We start from the raw sequence: 13,940 nt of genomic DNA, 5'->3' as shown, positions 1-13,940 counted from the left end.
CATTGTTGAAGTTTGACCACGTGATGTCGTGTGGCGCTAAGCAAGCGAAACGGGCCGCCCCTGTTTCGCGAATCGCGAATCATGTTGTTTTGATGATCTCGAACAACGCCAGTCATTCCTAATCCCACTGCAAAGCGCATAGAAAGTTGTAATCTGAATATGATGGGTAACACAACTTCAGCACCCGTTGCTGGACAGAAGCGCAAACGACCAAACTTCCTGTAAGCGACAATTGTGATCATGGCGTCGCGTCTCCTGCGACGCCCTTCGCACATGCGCAATCATCAAGTCATCTGACATAAACGCAGGTCAATGGATCAGACGCTTGTCGAGATCACCATCGGAGATGAATCTTTCATGCTTCACAAAGGACTGTTGTGTTCTCATTCAAAGTACTTCCGGACCGCCTTTGAAGGCGATTTCCGAGACGTGGAGGACAAGGCCGTTCAACTGCCAGGTGTCACCGACTCTACCCTCAAGCTCTTTCAGTTTTGGTTGTATGGCCAAGCTACGAGAGAGGTTCCAGAACGCGTGATCAAGAAGGCCAGAAGAAATGGCTTGCCAGGTCAACGTGCACAGGAAAAGGCAGCCGACGTTGGCGACGATGTATTAAGAGATGAGGAAAGTGAAAGTGAAGATCTTCAACTTGACTTACTTTTCAATCCTAAACAAACGCCTGTTTGGTTGGATGTTGAAGGTACGTGCTTACAATTGTGAGCTCTCTACTATGGCTGAACGTGGCAGAATTCCATTTCAAATCAGATCATTCATATCTCCAAACATTCGCCAGTCTCTACGCCTTCGCCGAGGTCTACGACACGCCGCAACTCCGCGAAGATGTCATGACACTTCTGGTTGAACTGCACAATCTCAATCAAGGCAAAGAAAAGTCAGACATGCGCAGGACACTTCAAGAACTCTACGATTCCGTCGCTGCAAGCTCGCCTCTCTGCAAGTATCTCGTCAAGCGAACAGCAGTGTACGGCGACTTCCGAAGAATCAAGCGGTCAACTCTTGAGGAGCTTCCTAAAGAGTTCCTCGTCGACATGCTTCTGGCTACTACACCACTGAAACGCGTCAACCGTGCCAAGCTAAAAGAAGAGACTCGTGATAGCTGTAACTTCCACGACCACAGTAATAATGAGGAGATCATGAGCTGTAAAAGGAGGCAATCGCGTGATGGGGCGTTCTACGTCAGCTTTCTGAGAGCTTGTATGAGCGAGGTGTATGCGCAGGAAGAAGACGTAGCGCAGCTGCAGACGCCATCGAGCACGCCCAACATTCCAGTCCGAGATGCGTGCAAGAGAAAAGAGAGTGACGCAGCGTTACGGATCGTTGAGGATGATAGCGATACTTCGATTACCTTGTATGAAGTTTAGCTTGAAAGGGACCCGCCTGCAGTTTTGGCTTCCAAGTATCAACCCAAGCACATCCGGTTTCCAGACAACTCGTTACTCATCGGTGCGGTGTCTCATCAAACGAGCATGTGGAAGAGTGCAGTCTACACGAACGCCCCCATAACGTCTACTAAGGAGCATGATGACACGCTTGGCTAAATGCTCGGTAAGAGACTGTCATTACGATATGTGATGCATGCTTACAAGAGTACGTCCAACTTCCCGCAAAGCCATGTTGTCGACGAGCTGCCTATATACGCATGTAATGCGATCCTGCGCTGGGGTGGCGCTGGCGCATTTCGTATACCTGGATTGTCACGAGCACATACACAGTGGAAGTGTTGGTCTACGATAGTAGTTAGTTCAAGTACGGACTTTTCTCTGCTGGCTTGTGCGGAGAACAGTTATACGAATGACAAGAACCTAGACTAATAATGGAAGGTCATGGAACAAGAACTGCAAAAATGGTACTGTTTATCGCATGTTGGCTCTTGGCCTTCAGGGCAAAAGGATTTAAGACTACAGTACAGCAGGAAGATGCTCGGCAATTTTGATAATATTTATTTTGTCCTGTTTTATTCGATACAAGAGCTTTTTCAATAATTTCCAACAGGGTGGTTTGAATATGCTGAAGTGAGGTGTCTGATGTCCAACACGCCCTGCATATTGTTTGGGTGGATGAACGTGTATGCACTAAAGAAGTTAGCGTGTCGGCCACATAGTTCATTTAACCTCAAACCTCGACGGCCGTACATCTGAAGTCCTTCACTTACATACCAACAACTCATCATGCTGTCCCCAGGGTCCTTGTCGGTCGCTAGACAGAAGCGTAAACGTCCAAGCTTCTTGTAAGTTCGTTACGTCGTGGCGAGGGGTTGGGTTCAGTCGCGTGCCGTTCGCGTGTCAGTCGCGTAATGATTCGAGCAATCCTAGTTGCTTAGCACTGTCGTTGACATTGGACTTCAACGTGATCGCCAGTATGAATGGATAATTACTAACGTGCGCCACCAGGTCGATTGATCAAACTATGGTTGATATCATAGTTGGCAGAGGGCATGAACAGAAGTCTTTTATGGTGTACAAAGACCTCCTGTGTCACTACTCTGAGTACTTCCGAGGTGCATTCGACGGGCAATTTCGAGAAAGTGAAGAGAAGACGACCAACCTGCGTGAAGTATCGGAGAGCACATTCAGACTGTTCCAATGCTGGCTCTATGGCCAGGCTGCGAGAGTAGAGATTACACCAGCTACCAAAAGGACCAAAAACAGCCATGAAGGAATGTATCGCCGCAAGCCAATCTTGAACGAAGTCCCTGCCTGGGTTGATCACGAAGGTAAAAATCTCACTTTCATCTCCAAATTAAGACTGATTCGCATAGAATTTCGTTCCAGAAGTAACCAACACGGCAAAATCCTTCTGAAGCTGTACAGACTCGGCGATATGTATGACATCCCACAGCTGAGGCGTGACGTGATGACGCTTCTCGCTGCATTAAGTGGCCTTCATTCCCTCTACAGAAACAAAGGGTCACATCTGGTGCTCAACATGAACAAGCTTCATGCACATCTGCCATCAAGTTCGCCTTTCCGCAAGTACGCTGTAAAAGAAGCAGCGTTGTTCTGGGATTTTGGCAAAGCGGAGGTGAAAGTGGTCCGGGATAGGTACCCTGTCGAACTACTTATTGAGATCCTCCAAGCTCGCGAGCCCGTCCTATTGGAAGATCGTCGAACGGAATTGATCATGGAGCAGTTGGACTGCTGCAACTATCATGAGCATAAGAGTGACGAAGAGTTCGATGATTGCAGAGCAGCTCAAGCTGAAGACGGTCCGTTCTACGCAAGTTTCCTCCGGGCCTGTTTGAAAGAGGTGGAGAAAACTAGGGAGGCTTCTAAATGATGGAGGGTAAGCGGGACATAATCCCTGAACCACGTCGAAGCAGATTCGGGGCGAACGCATGCGGTTCAGTCGAGTTTCACCTAAGATACTTGTATGATGCTACCTTTGGAACCAATCGCATACCCGATGAACTTGGCTATTGTTATGGCGATGATCAGCTTGTGGAGTTGCACACCGCATGCTTGGTAGGCTGTTGCAAAGCAACTTCAGCTTGCCCGATCGATCGATCCAAGATTGGATAGGAACAAAGGAACCTCATATCTGAATATGACATCAGCTTGACTCCAATACGGACACGTGAAGTCGCGTTTTGCGCTAATTGCAGCTAAAATGGCGTCTACCACGCCGTGAATGAACCTCATCATCGATCAGCTCAAGTCTTTCTTCCAGTAGTACCAACATTCCGACAGCCTTCCTTGTTCAAGATGCAGTCTGATACAATCCCAGCGAAGTCTCGGTTCGTCGTAGGGCAGAAGCGCAAACGTCCTACATTCCAGTAAGCTTATTCTAGACTGTAGATCATACCCCATCTTTGTTTTTCGACGAGAGGTCGTATCTGTCAATGCTACGTTCAGCCTTACTTCCAATCACCCTGGCAATGTCGCAGAAGGTATTCACAGGTGGTCATTGTCTTACATTAAAGTGGAATACGACAGTATGTGTGTAGTTTTCTGACACAATGGAGCAGGTCAATGGACCAGACATTGGTCAACATCCTCGTTGGCGAGGGCGAAAAGTGCTTCATGGTTCACAAGGATCTTCTGTGTTATCATTCCAAGTACTTCCGTGGCGCATTCGAGGGGTCCTTCCGAGAGAAAGAAGACAAAACCATACGGTTGAGAGACATCAACGAAGGCGTTTTCCGCCTCTTCCAGTTCTGGCTTTATGCCCAAGCAACACGGGACGAAGAAGATTCTACAACCAAAATGTCAAGAGACGACCATTCGAAGCGCGGTCGCCATTCTGAAACTAGACACCCTTGTTCTTGTGGTGGCAACTACGAGCAGTGCGAGGAGTCTGTGATTGACTGCCTTACTCTTGAGATTAGGGCGAGATATGCAAAAGTTCTTGAGCAAGAGACACCCAAGTGGCTGCAATCTGGAGGTGTGATGCGCGGATACTCCTATTCCACAACAGCTGACAAAAAAACAGAGTTCCTGTTCGACTCAGATCACGAGTACTTCAGCTGTTTTATCGCCTTGTCCGTCTTCGCAGATCAATACGACACGCCACAACTCAGACGCGATGTCCTGACCCTCCTCGTCGAACTGGACAATTATAACTGGGACAGAAAAGGTAAGCTATGTTACAACCGCTACTACCGACGAAGCGCACAAAAGGCGTACACTTCGCTTCCACCCAACGCTCCTATACGTCAATATCTGATCAAAAGATTCGCATACTCAATGGCATGCAAGAAGGTCAATGTGACGAGTTTGATGAGGGTACCGCAAGAATTTGTAGTCGATGTTCTGCTCCTGATTACGGCACAGCCCAAGAAAAACCTGCTTCGAGAGAATCTAGTGAACAACTTGAAGGACTGCTGCGATTTTCATGAGCACGTGGCTGAGGTTGAAAGAGAAGTGTGTCGGGATGGACAATCTCGCGATGTGCAGTTTTATACTAGCTTCATGCGAGCGATTGTGGATCAGGTCCACAGTGCAGGAAGCCTGAATGAGGACTTATAATATCAGAGTAATGAATGGGGAAATTATACTCGCGCTTCGTTTTGCAACGTTGGAGTTCAGGTCCAAGGATGGAGTTTTGCATATGAATTGGAAATCTCATTGAATGAACAACGGTAATTACAAGAAGTCCCACAGAGATCTAAACATTCGTCTTCTGTGCATCACCGTTGAAATGTAAACTCAATTGTACATCAAGCCAGGTCTCACCTTCAACGCCCATATGCTTCCCTCACAAACGCATCCCATTCATCCTGCAACCCCTTCACTCTCCGTGGGCCCGGTATCCGCTCTCCCCAAAACTCCACCGTTCCTATATGTGGCACCTCAAACAAGCAACCTTCCAAAGCTCGTTCGTGGCCAAAGAATTTCATCTTTCCAGTGCAGTTCTTCCCGAACCGCATCTCGCCGTTGTTCAAATCTTTGATACGCCAACCGAGCGAGTGTGATTCGTCCAATGTATCGTAGGTCGGGCCAGGGTTAAGTTGGATGATTCCACTCAATGAACCCCACACGAATTTGGCCCACCAGATTCCGCGTTGCTCGTCGGTGATGAGAGTGAGTCGGAAGCTGTTGGGGTCAAAAGATGGGAAAGTCGAGCAAAGGGTTGGGGAGTCGATTTTGTACGTGCCGCTAAGGTAGACGTCCATTTGTTCGTCTTCCTGCTCGGAGCCGGCGGGAAGAGTGGACTTCTTTGTCGTAGGCTTGGAGTCTGAAGGCCTCTCTTTCTTCGTGCGAGGTTTCTTCGCAGGGGCATCTTTCATTACAGCAGACATTTGTCCCCATTCTATACGCATCTGATCAAGGACCGGAGTGCCAAAAGGCTTACGTAGTGGGCCATTGCATTGACTGCGAGCTGTGTCTAGTCGTTCTGCGCGGAAGAAACACGGCCTTTCTTCGAAAAGACTATGAAACTCGCCTTTGAACTCCTTTGTGGACGTGAAGAATATCTTGCCTGTACCTTCACCGTCCTCATTTTCTGGGGCGTAGTGTGCACGCCACTTAAACGGCACACCGACTGTTTTGTTAGCCTTTTTGGGAATTCGGTCTAGAATCATCATGCCCTGGAAGTTACCCCATCTGAATCTGCTCCACCATTCGTTTTCGGAGGCGGAGAAGGCAAGGTAGAACTCATCGATAGAGGTACCAGACCACTGGGCTTCTATATCAGGACATGAGACTCGGTATGCTCCAGGCCGGGGTGCATTACTAGGTCGGGTGTCTGCGTAGGGGTCACGATCAAGGAAATATGCACCTATGTACGGAATGATGATCCGGTTTGGTGCTGGCCATGGTTCGTCTCCTTGGGAAGCAGAGGTTTCGGCGATAGGGATGTTCGTTGGCGTTCCGTTTGATGTCAACTCAGGGGAGACTTTTGGGTGAGCTTTACTCTTCAGCTTTGCCTTCTTGTTCGATTCCTCTGATCTAGCGTGATCATCGAGTTTCCTCTTTCCTTGCACGGATTTTGGCGCAGACGCAGGGACAGCTTTGATGGCAGATCTACTGGGCCCCTTGTTCTCGATTACGGTCTTACTGACTGCTACAGGGGTAGCGGATGTTTTGGGCTCCTTCTTCTTAACCTCCTTCTTGTCAGTTACTGGCGTGCTGACTGGTCCCGGGATCGCATGCTGTTTTGTCGTCTTTTTCAATTTGCGATTCTCAGCCTCCCACTCTTTCTTCAGTTCTGCTTCTAGCCTGACGATCCAGCCCGGGACTTCTAACCTTGCACCATTCAGAGAGCTTAACAATCGCACTTTCGCTGCGTTCTTATCCTTTGTAGAGGTCTGCCCGTAGTGGAGTAATTGCGCAGTCCAAAAATGCCACGGAGGATCTCTTGGAGGTTCCGCAGGCTCGGCAGCTTTGGACTTTTTGTTGTTGGGCTTGGGTGCTTCAGGACGTAGAAGCGCGGTTAATTCCGTGACGCTGGCACGGGGATGGTGGTTGTCATTGCCAGCATCGGCGTAGAGAATGGAACTGAAGAGAAAGTTGTCGCGGCGCACAGGTGGTGCGAACGCTGACATGTTGGTCGCAAGTTCGCAAGTCCGAATGGAGGAGTGAGAAAGTGGGGATATTCGGTTGGGTGGGATCCACGCGTTGTCGACACCCAGTCACATGACAGGATACCATCTATCGCCGGTCAATCTCCGAGAATCTCCGACAACAGCTCCAAGCTCAGGCGTCACCGACAACCGCCTGCGACCGCGCGAGTCTCTCAAAGTACATGACGAAGCTTCAACGACCCTCCAATAGTAGCCGGAGCTGTGTAATGTCACGCTAAATATGACCACGACATTCAGATAACTGCCATTCGAATCTGGAGATCTGAAATGGCCTACGATACCTCGAGCGGTTATGCTCCGCCCAGCACCAGCAATGCGCAGGACCTCGACGCGTCGCTTCCTATGTTCAACATAGAGCGCGTGACATTGAACTTCTCTATATCCTCCGACTTCGTTGCCGCTGCGGTAGCGGACAATGTATTGGTCCTTGCTCTTTCGACTGGGCGCATTCTGCGCATAGATATAGACAGCCCGGCAGACATAGACGGTTCGTAGGGCGCATGTACGCTTGGAAATACTGAAGACCTCTTGCTCACAGTTTCCAAAGATATCGACCTGCCGAAGAAGCCATCCGAAGTCGGTGTCATCAAACATCTATTCCTCGACCCCTCCGCCTCGCATCTGATCATAACCACCACCCTCGCCGAGAACTATTATCTGCACACACAATCGCGGACACCAAAAGCACTGTCACGATTGAAGGGCGTCGTCATCGAGAGCGTGTCATGGAACCCATCACAGCCGACTGCATCGACACGCGAGATACTAGTTGGAGCGTCAGACGGAAACGTCTACGAGGTCTTCATTGAGCCTTCTTCCGAGTTTTACAGAAGGGAAGAGCGATACCTGAAGAGTGTGTACAAAACGAACGATGGCCCTATCACTGGCTTGTGGACGGATATTGTCCCCGGGAGAACAGATCTGCGACGGGTCATCGTTGCGACGCCGTCAACGTTTTTGCATTTCGCAGGCAAGATTGGGCGCAACGGATCTGAGGGCAGCGGGTCAATATTTTCAAAACTTTTCGAGAGTGAATCTGCCACAGTTCACGAGATTTCGAACGTTTCGCCTACCGCTACGTCGTTGCTCGCAGTCTCGCCAGAAACCCCAGAGACACCGAATCTCGACTCTCTAAACCACGAGAGAACTTTTGGTTGGCTCACATCCCAGGGTGTGTTCCACGGCAAGCTTTACCTCTCACAGGACACTTCTGAGCTTGGCAGTAAGGTGCTTGCGGATTCAAAGATGATGCCTAGATCGCAAATCCCACCGTCACAGACCGCTAGTGGACGGACCAGAAGGACAAACGAAGCCGTGAGCTCAATGGTTCTCAGCCAGTGGCACTCGCTCCAACTTGTTGAGGGGAGAATAGTGGCTATCAACCGCCTTGATGACACTGTTGTTCTGGACCAAGTCGTGCTTGAGCCAGGGCAAAGTGCGCTTGGGCTCGCGGCTGATCTTAAGAAGAATACCTACTGGCTCTTCACCACCCAGGAGATCTTCGAAGTGGTTGTAACAGACGAGAGTAGAGACGTTTGGAAGATCATGCTCAAAGCACAACAGTTTGAGGCAGCTTCGCTGTACGCCAAAACATCGGCTCAAAAAGACGCAGTTGCAACAGCATCTGGTGATTACCTTGTAGGCAAGGGCCAATATCTCGAAGCAGCCGCAGTCTACGGGCGAAGTACCAAGCCTTTCGAGCAAGTGGCCTTGGCATTCATTGACAAAGGCGAACAGGACGCCCTACGGAAGTACCTTCTTACTAAACTCGCAACTTTGAAGAAGTCTTCCATCATGCAAAGAACGATGGTGGCTACCTGGCTCATTGAACTGTTCATGGCGAAGTTAAATACTCTGGATGACACCATCACAACAAAGGCCGAGTTATCTGAGACCATGAACACTGCAGAAACCCACGACCACCTGTCGGTGATCAGAAAAGAGTACCAAGATTTTGTTTCCAAATACAAAGCCGATCTAGACCGTAAAACCGTCTACGAAATCATCAGCAGCCACGGACGAGAGGAAGAGCTGCTGTACTTTGCAACCGTAGTCAACGACTACAATTACGTTCTCTCGTATTGGGTGCAGAGAGAAAGATGGCAAGAGTCGCTCGACGTTCTCAAGAAGCAGACTGACCCAGACATATTTCACAAGTACAGTAGCGTACTCATGGCACACGTGCCTGTTGATCTAGTTGAAATCATGATGAGACACTCGACTCTAGACGCGCAAAAGCTCATCCCAGCGTTTCTCACCTACAACAACGTCACTAAAGCCCCGCTGAATCAGAACCAAGCTATTCGATATCTACTCTTCGAAATCAACCAGCACCAATCGACGGATGCAGCTATACACAACACCCTTATCTCGCTATACGCATCCCACCCAACTAATGATGAGTCAGCCCTGCTTGCGTACCTGGAGGGACAATCTCTAGCCCACGAGCAGAACTACGACGCCGACTTTGCGTTGCGTTTGTGTATCCAACACAAGAGGGTACAATCTTGCGTTCACATCTACAGCTCGATGGGCCAATATGTGCAAGCTGTCGACCTTGCCCTTAAGTACGACGAAGTCGACCTCGCAGGCAACGTTGCCGACCGCTCCAATACTGAGCCCGCCTTACGCAAGAAGCTTTGGCTTGCCATCGCCAAGAAAGTCATCTCGCAGTCATCGGGCATCAAGACAGCAATCGAGTTCCTCCGCCGTGTTGATCTCCTCCGAATTGAAGACCTGATTCCTTTCTTCCCCGACTTCGTCGTGATTGACGACTTCAAGGAAGAAATATGTACCGCCCTAGAGGACTACTCGCGCAAGATCGATGAATTGAAGAAGGAGATGGACGATTCCGAAGAGACTGCGCAACACATCAAATCAGACATAAAGGCTTTGGAGCAACGATACGCTATTGTTGAACCTGGTGAGAGGTGCTACGTCTGTGGCCTACCGCTCCTTGCTCGCCAGTTCTTCGTGTTCCCTTGTCAGCATGCGTTCCATAGCGATTGTCTGGCCAAGAAGGTAGTCGAGCTCGCAGGTATCGCGAGGGGCAAGCGAATTGCGGAACTGCAAATGGATGTCAGTAAGGGAACAAGTTCGGGGGCGAAGAGGGAGAAGGCCATCAGGGAGTTAGATGCGTTGGTTGGGTCAGCTTGGTAAGTGCACGCGTGTTGACACGATGCGATACGATGTTTGAGTAAACTGCTAACGTGTGGACAGCGTGCTTTGTAGCGAGATGGCTGTCAAGGTCATAGATGAACCCTTCATTGGAGCTATGGATGACAAAGAGGAATGGGCGTTGTGATGTAGTATTTGTGGCTCCAAGTATCAACACACCATATGCACTACAGTTACAGAGGCGAAGTTGGGCTTCTCTGCGTACAGTGGAGATGGATTTTTTTATTCGAGCTTAGGAAGCTACTGACTGGTTAAGCTGAAAAACGTAAACCCTTGACAGACTGACAATGACGTTGATGGTATATCTTTTGTCATGCAGTAGCGCCCTTTTGCTGTACAACGAGACGTTCTAAAATTCAAGCTAGCTCTGCCTCAATAACACTTTCTACAGAGTGAGGTGGCCTCCAGATGTTAAGCACCTTTAATCCCGCACTCTGCACCAGCGCCCGCCACTCAGCCTCCGTCCTCTCCTTCGCACCAAGGCACGCCATCATGGTGATATCGGACGTTGTCACACGAGCGAGCGGCCTCACAGAGCTAATCAAGCTTTCGTGAATGAGAAGCTTCGAGTATCTGGGTTCCATAGCTTCGGCAAGGTGAGAAAGGATCTGCTTCGCCTGTGTGTCTTCCCAGTCGTGCAGCACGTTGTGCATGAAGTAGACACGGGCACCTTTCACGGGCTGCGGTTCAAAAAAGTCATGAGGGTGGATGGTGATGGTGTCGTCAATAGTCAACTCCTTGAGAATATCGGGCAGGTCTTGGAGCACCAGACTGCCCTCAGGGATATCAGGGTGGCGCAGATGGAATTTGGTCAGGTCGTGGCCCTTGCTACCACCGACATCGACGACAAGGGGCCGGTCAGGCTTGAACTCTTTCACAAGAGTCTCAGTTGGGTAAACATCAACCCAGGGCGTCAAGTTATGCTTGGAGTGACTCTCCATGGCATCATTGAATTCCCTTGCGGCGGCAGGGTTCGCGCTAAGGGACTGGAACAGATTTTCATTTGAGCCTCTCATGAACTGCCAGTTGCAGTCGTTGGGGTTAGTAGGGACCTTGTATCCCGTCTTCTTGAGGTAGGCTGGCAAAGTCCTGAACATGGGGGAATTGACGAAGCCATAAAATTCACCATAGACGTTGGCGAGGGCCTGATCCTCAGCGAGAGCGCGTACCCACGGTGTAGGCTTATAGGTGTCCTCGGCGGTCTCGATGGCAAGATTCTGCCCAGAAATTTGCCGAATCATGCGTCCTGCATTGCCGTCAGAATGCTCATCATGAGTTAAGCAGACTAGATATGTAACCTACGAATAAGCACTACATCGGCACCCGTTAACTCGGCCAGTTCCGCGCAAGTCTTCTCTCCGCCTCCGATTTCGATCCATTTGCTGAAGACACCCGCGTCAATCAACGTCTTGACGCATGCATTGGTGGCCGGGTTGACCCAACAGTGCTGCCAAACAATGTCCCACGGCTTATGTACTTTGCTTAAGGCCAGGGTCAGCGCGTCCATGGCACGGACGCGCTCTGCTTCGTTAACGAAGGAGTTCGCGTCGAGGCCCTCTAGGGCTCCGATAAGATGGTCTGCTGATGCCATGTTGTAAATGGGAATTAACTTTTGGGGAAGGGAAATGTTCTTATCTACCGCAAAATTCTGGCCATATCTACCGGTTGATCAGAGGATTTCAAATACTATAGTAGTTAGTAAAGTTCTCGTAACAGATAAGCGCGTACTAAGATCCAGTTTTCTTATATGTACTTTTCCTAATACGTAATTTGTCCTCAACGACCCTATGTAACCGGTATGTCCAAACTTCTACGGTATCATTTGGTCACGCGGCTAGGCATTTTTAGTCTAAAACATCTATCCTGGTTACATCCCTTTATGAGTTGACATGTGTTCGTAGCATACAATATGTATTCGCTCTGATGCCTGCTCCCAGCTTTCTCATCAGTGCAAAAGCAGGGATAGCAGTAGAAGGTAACCGAGGCTGGGGATTAATATGGAGATGAAGATCCCCCATCTCCTACGGAACGACGAGACATGTCTCCGATCAACGTCTTGCCAAATGTGCAGCAGCACACAAACCAAGAGGGCAAAAGCATTTCCGACCTTAAAAGAGAGTCACAACACACCAAAGAAGGTGTCAAGCATGAAAACCAATGAGGAGCACAAAAATAATTGAATTAGAAGCCTCTAGAACATCCCATTCCCCCAGCAATGCTACCCGCCCTCACCCCATGATATTCCAACTCCATCATGATGCAACGGAACCATCTCGCCATCCTGACGACCTCTTGCGCAAAATCTCGATGCTCACACGCTGCATCCCAGAACTTCCGTTGAGCCGCAGCCCTGAAAATAACCACCAATGCGCTGAGTCCCTCGCGTCACGACAAGAAACACGGGGTTTGCGCAAGGCGCGAGTGACACACAAGATGCCGTTAACGGCCATTTCGTGTGTCACGGTCAGCTCGCCAGCTCGTTGGCTGTGGAGCTGCGCTGTTTAAAAAGTCTGACGATGACTGGGCCGATGGGAGCCGAGAGCGCGTGTGCTTCACCGCGTTTGGTAGTGACTTGCTGTTTGTGGGAAGTTTGCCATGGCTTTTGGCTTCATGGGGTCTAAGGACTGCCTGTTTGGCTGCTTGGACGCGGTTTCAGAAGTCTGGTCATGACGTGCGTGCTGTTTGTTTGTGGCGTTGGGACGATGCTTGGAGATCCACAATGTACCTGTGTAAAAAAATTGCGTTGCGGTGCACGTGAAGAATTAGTAATTTGGCGGTGGGATCGTGAGATTTCAGGGCTGGTGACACGAAAGGGTGGAAAATTCTGATGGGTATACGAGAGGTATATAAAGATGGGGATTGTGGAGATAGAATACTATCATCGAGCATCAACATTGAACTCCCTAAACTACAATCTCACTACATTGCAATCAACTTCACTCTCATATACCTTCACCAAAGGGATAACCACGCAACCATATCACACAACTACTACTCAAACATCCACCCCACACAACTACAAACTCAACCTCCCCCATCAAACCCACCCAAAATGTCCAACCTCGATTGCCACCCACGCGTTCTCTCTCTCAGCGCCGGTTCTTCTGGAGACTCAACGCCATTCTCGCAATCACGCCGTGAATCCCACGAGTCCGCTCACGACGCGCACCACTTCGTGCACCTGGAGAAGACAGACTCGAAGCTCAACCAGTCCCTGAAGAAGATGTGGAAGGACATCAAGAACCACGCCGCCGAGCACCACCGAAGCGTGAACGCGGCGTATCAGGCCACCCATGGCGCCGGAGTGAGGAGTTTGTGAGCGTATGAAGGGACGAATCTAGGAAAGTTCAGGAGATGATTGGCGTTTGGAATGGAATGGACATGGAATGAACATGAGAAAGAGGAGGAAACAAAAGTGATTTTCGAAGCATTATACCTCTACAATCATAGCCTGTGCGGGCTTAGACAGTTAATATCTAATCGAACCGACTTCTTGTCATGTATTTGTGCACTTTCTCGTGATGACACCGGTGTTGGTCTCTTGGCCAGAAGCACAAAAATGACGGGTGGAAGAAGAGAGGATAGATATCTGAATTTATCAACCTCACAGACGACGTATGTGTGCATCTCTCTTCCTGTGTAGCCGGGAGTATCATATCTTGAACACATACAAATGCACAACAACACTTTTCAGCTCAAAGTATATCGTCGATACCTCCTCATA

The 13,940-nt window shown here is 49.5% G+C and overlaps 7 protein-coding genes across 7 annotated transcripts; 5 read left to right on the top strand and 2 right to left on the bottom strand.

Moving 5' to 3' along the window:
* The first annotated feature begins 96 nt into the window (after nt 1-96).
* P153DRAFT_38236 (uncharacterized protein) lies at nt 97-1,468 on the top strand. Its single transcript, XM_033670138.1, has 3 exons — nt 97-221; nt 309-697; nt 745-1,468. The coding sequence occupies exons 1-3, from the start codon at nt 160-162 to the stop codon at nt 1,377-1,379; spliced, it is 1,086 nt and encodes a 361-aa protein (XP_033522849.1). The 5' UTR covers nt 97-159; the 3' UTR covers nt 1,380-1,468.
* A 956-nt stretch (nt 1,469-2,424) lies between these two features.
* P153DRAFT_357809 (uncharacterized protein) lies at nt 2,425-3,294 on the top strand (the record flags this gene model as incomplete). Its single annotated transcript, XM_033666758.1, has 2 exons — nt 2,425-2,731; nt 2,777-3,294. 2 exons carry the CDS (start codon nt 2,425-2,427, stop codon nt 3,292-3,294), a joined length of 825 nt encoding a protein of 274 aa, XP_033522848.1.
* A 425-nt stretch (nt 3,295-3,719) lies between these two features.
* Nucleotides 3,720-4,982, top strand: P153DRAFT_397531 (uncharacterized protein; the record flags this gene model as incomplete). The annotated part of the gene is made up of 3 exons (XM_033671565.1): nt 3,720-3,790; nt 3,983-4,398; nt 4,447-4,982. 3 exons carry the CDS (start codon nt 3,720-3,722, stop codon nt 4,980-4,982), a joined length of 1,023 nt encoding a protein of 340 aa, XP_033522847.1.
* A 70-nt stretch (nt 4,983-5,052) lies between these two features.
* Nucleotides 5,053-7,028, bottom strand: P153DRAFT_367594 (uncharacterized protein). Its single transcript, XM_033668311.1, has one exon. It carries the CDS (start codon nt 6,998-7,000, stop codon nt 5,192-5,194), a length of 1,809 nt encoding a protein of 602 aa, XP_033522846.1. The 5' UTR covers nt 7,001-7,028; the 3' UTR covers nt 5,053-5,191.
* Nucleotides 7,029-7,306: 278 nt separating this feature from the next.
* Nucleotides 7,307-10,343, top strand: P153DRAFT_293336 (uncharacterized protein; the record flags this gene model as incomplete). Its single annotated transcript, XM_033663888.1, has 3 exons — nt 7,307-7,526; nt 7,587-10,194; nt 10,271-10,343. The coding sequence occupies 3 exons, from the start codon at nt 7,307-7,309 to the stop codon at nt 10,341-10,343; spliced, it is 2,901 nt and encodes a 966-aa protein (XP_033522845.1).
* Nucleotides 10,344-10,572: 229 nt separating this feature from the next.
* P153DRAFT_386579 (S-adenosyl-L-methionine-dependent methyltransferase) lies at nt 10,573-11,807 on the bottom strand (the record flags this gene model as incomplete). Its single annotated transcript, XM_033670545.1, has 2 exons — nt 10,573-11,462; nt 11,519-11,807. 2 exons carry the CDS (start codon nt 11,805-11,807, stop codon nt 10,573-10,575), a joined length of 1,179 nt encoding a protein of 392 aa, XP_033522844.1.
* A 1,461-nt stretch (nt 11,808-13,268) lies between these two features.
* Nucleotides 13,269-13,535, top strand: P153DRAFT_293138 (uncharacterized protein; the record flags this gene model as incomplete). Its single annotated transcript, XM_033663879.1, has 1 exon — nt 13,269-13,535. One exon carries the CDS (start codon nt 13,269-13,271, stop codon nt 13,533-13,535), a length of 267 nt encoding a protein of 88 aa, XP_033522843.1.
* Between the last annotated feature and the right edge of the window lie 405 nt (nt 13,536-13,940).

Source organism: Dothidotthia symphoricarpi (assembly GCF_010015815.1).
Source record: "Dothidotthia symphoricarpi CBS 119687 unplaced genomic scaffold P153scaffold_12, whole genome shotgun sequence".
Taxonomy (NCBI): domain Eukaryota; kingdom Fungi; phylum Ascomycota; class Dothideomycetes; order Pleosporales; family Dothidotthiaceae; genus Dothidotthia; species Dothidotthia symphoricarpi.
Note: the sequence above shows the minus strand (reverse complement) of the source record. Positions and strands in the feature narration are given on the sequence as shown.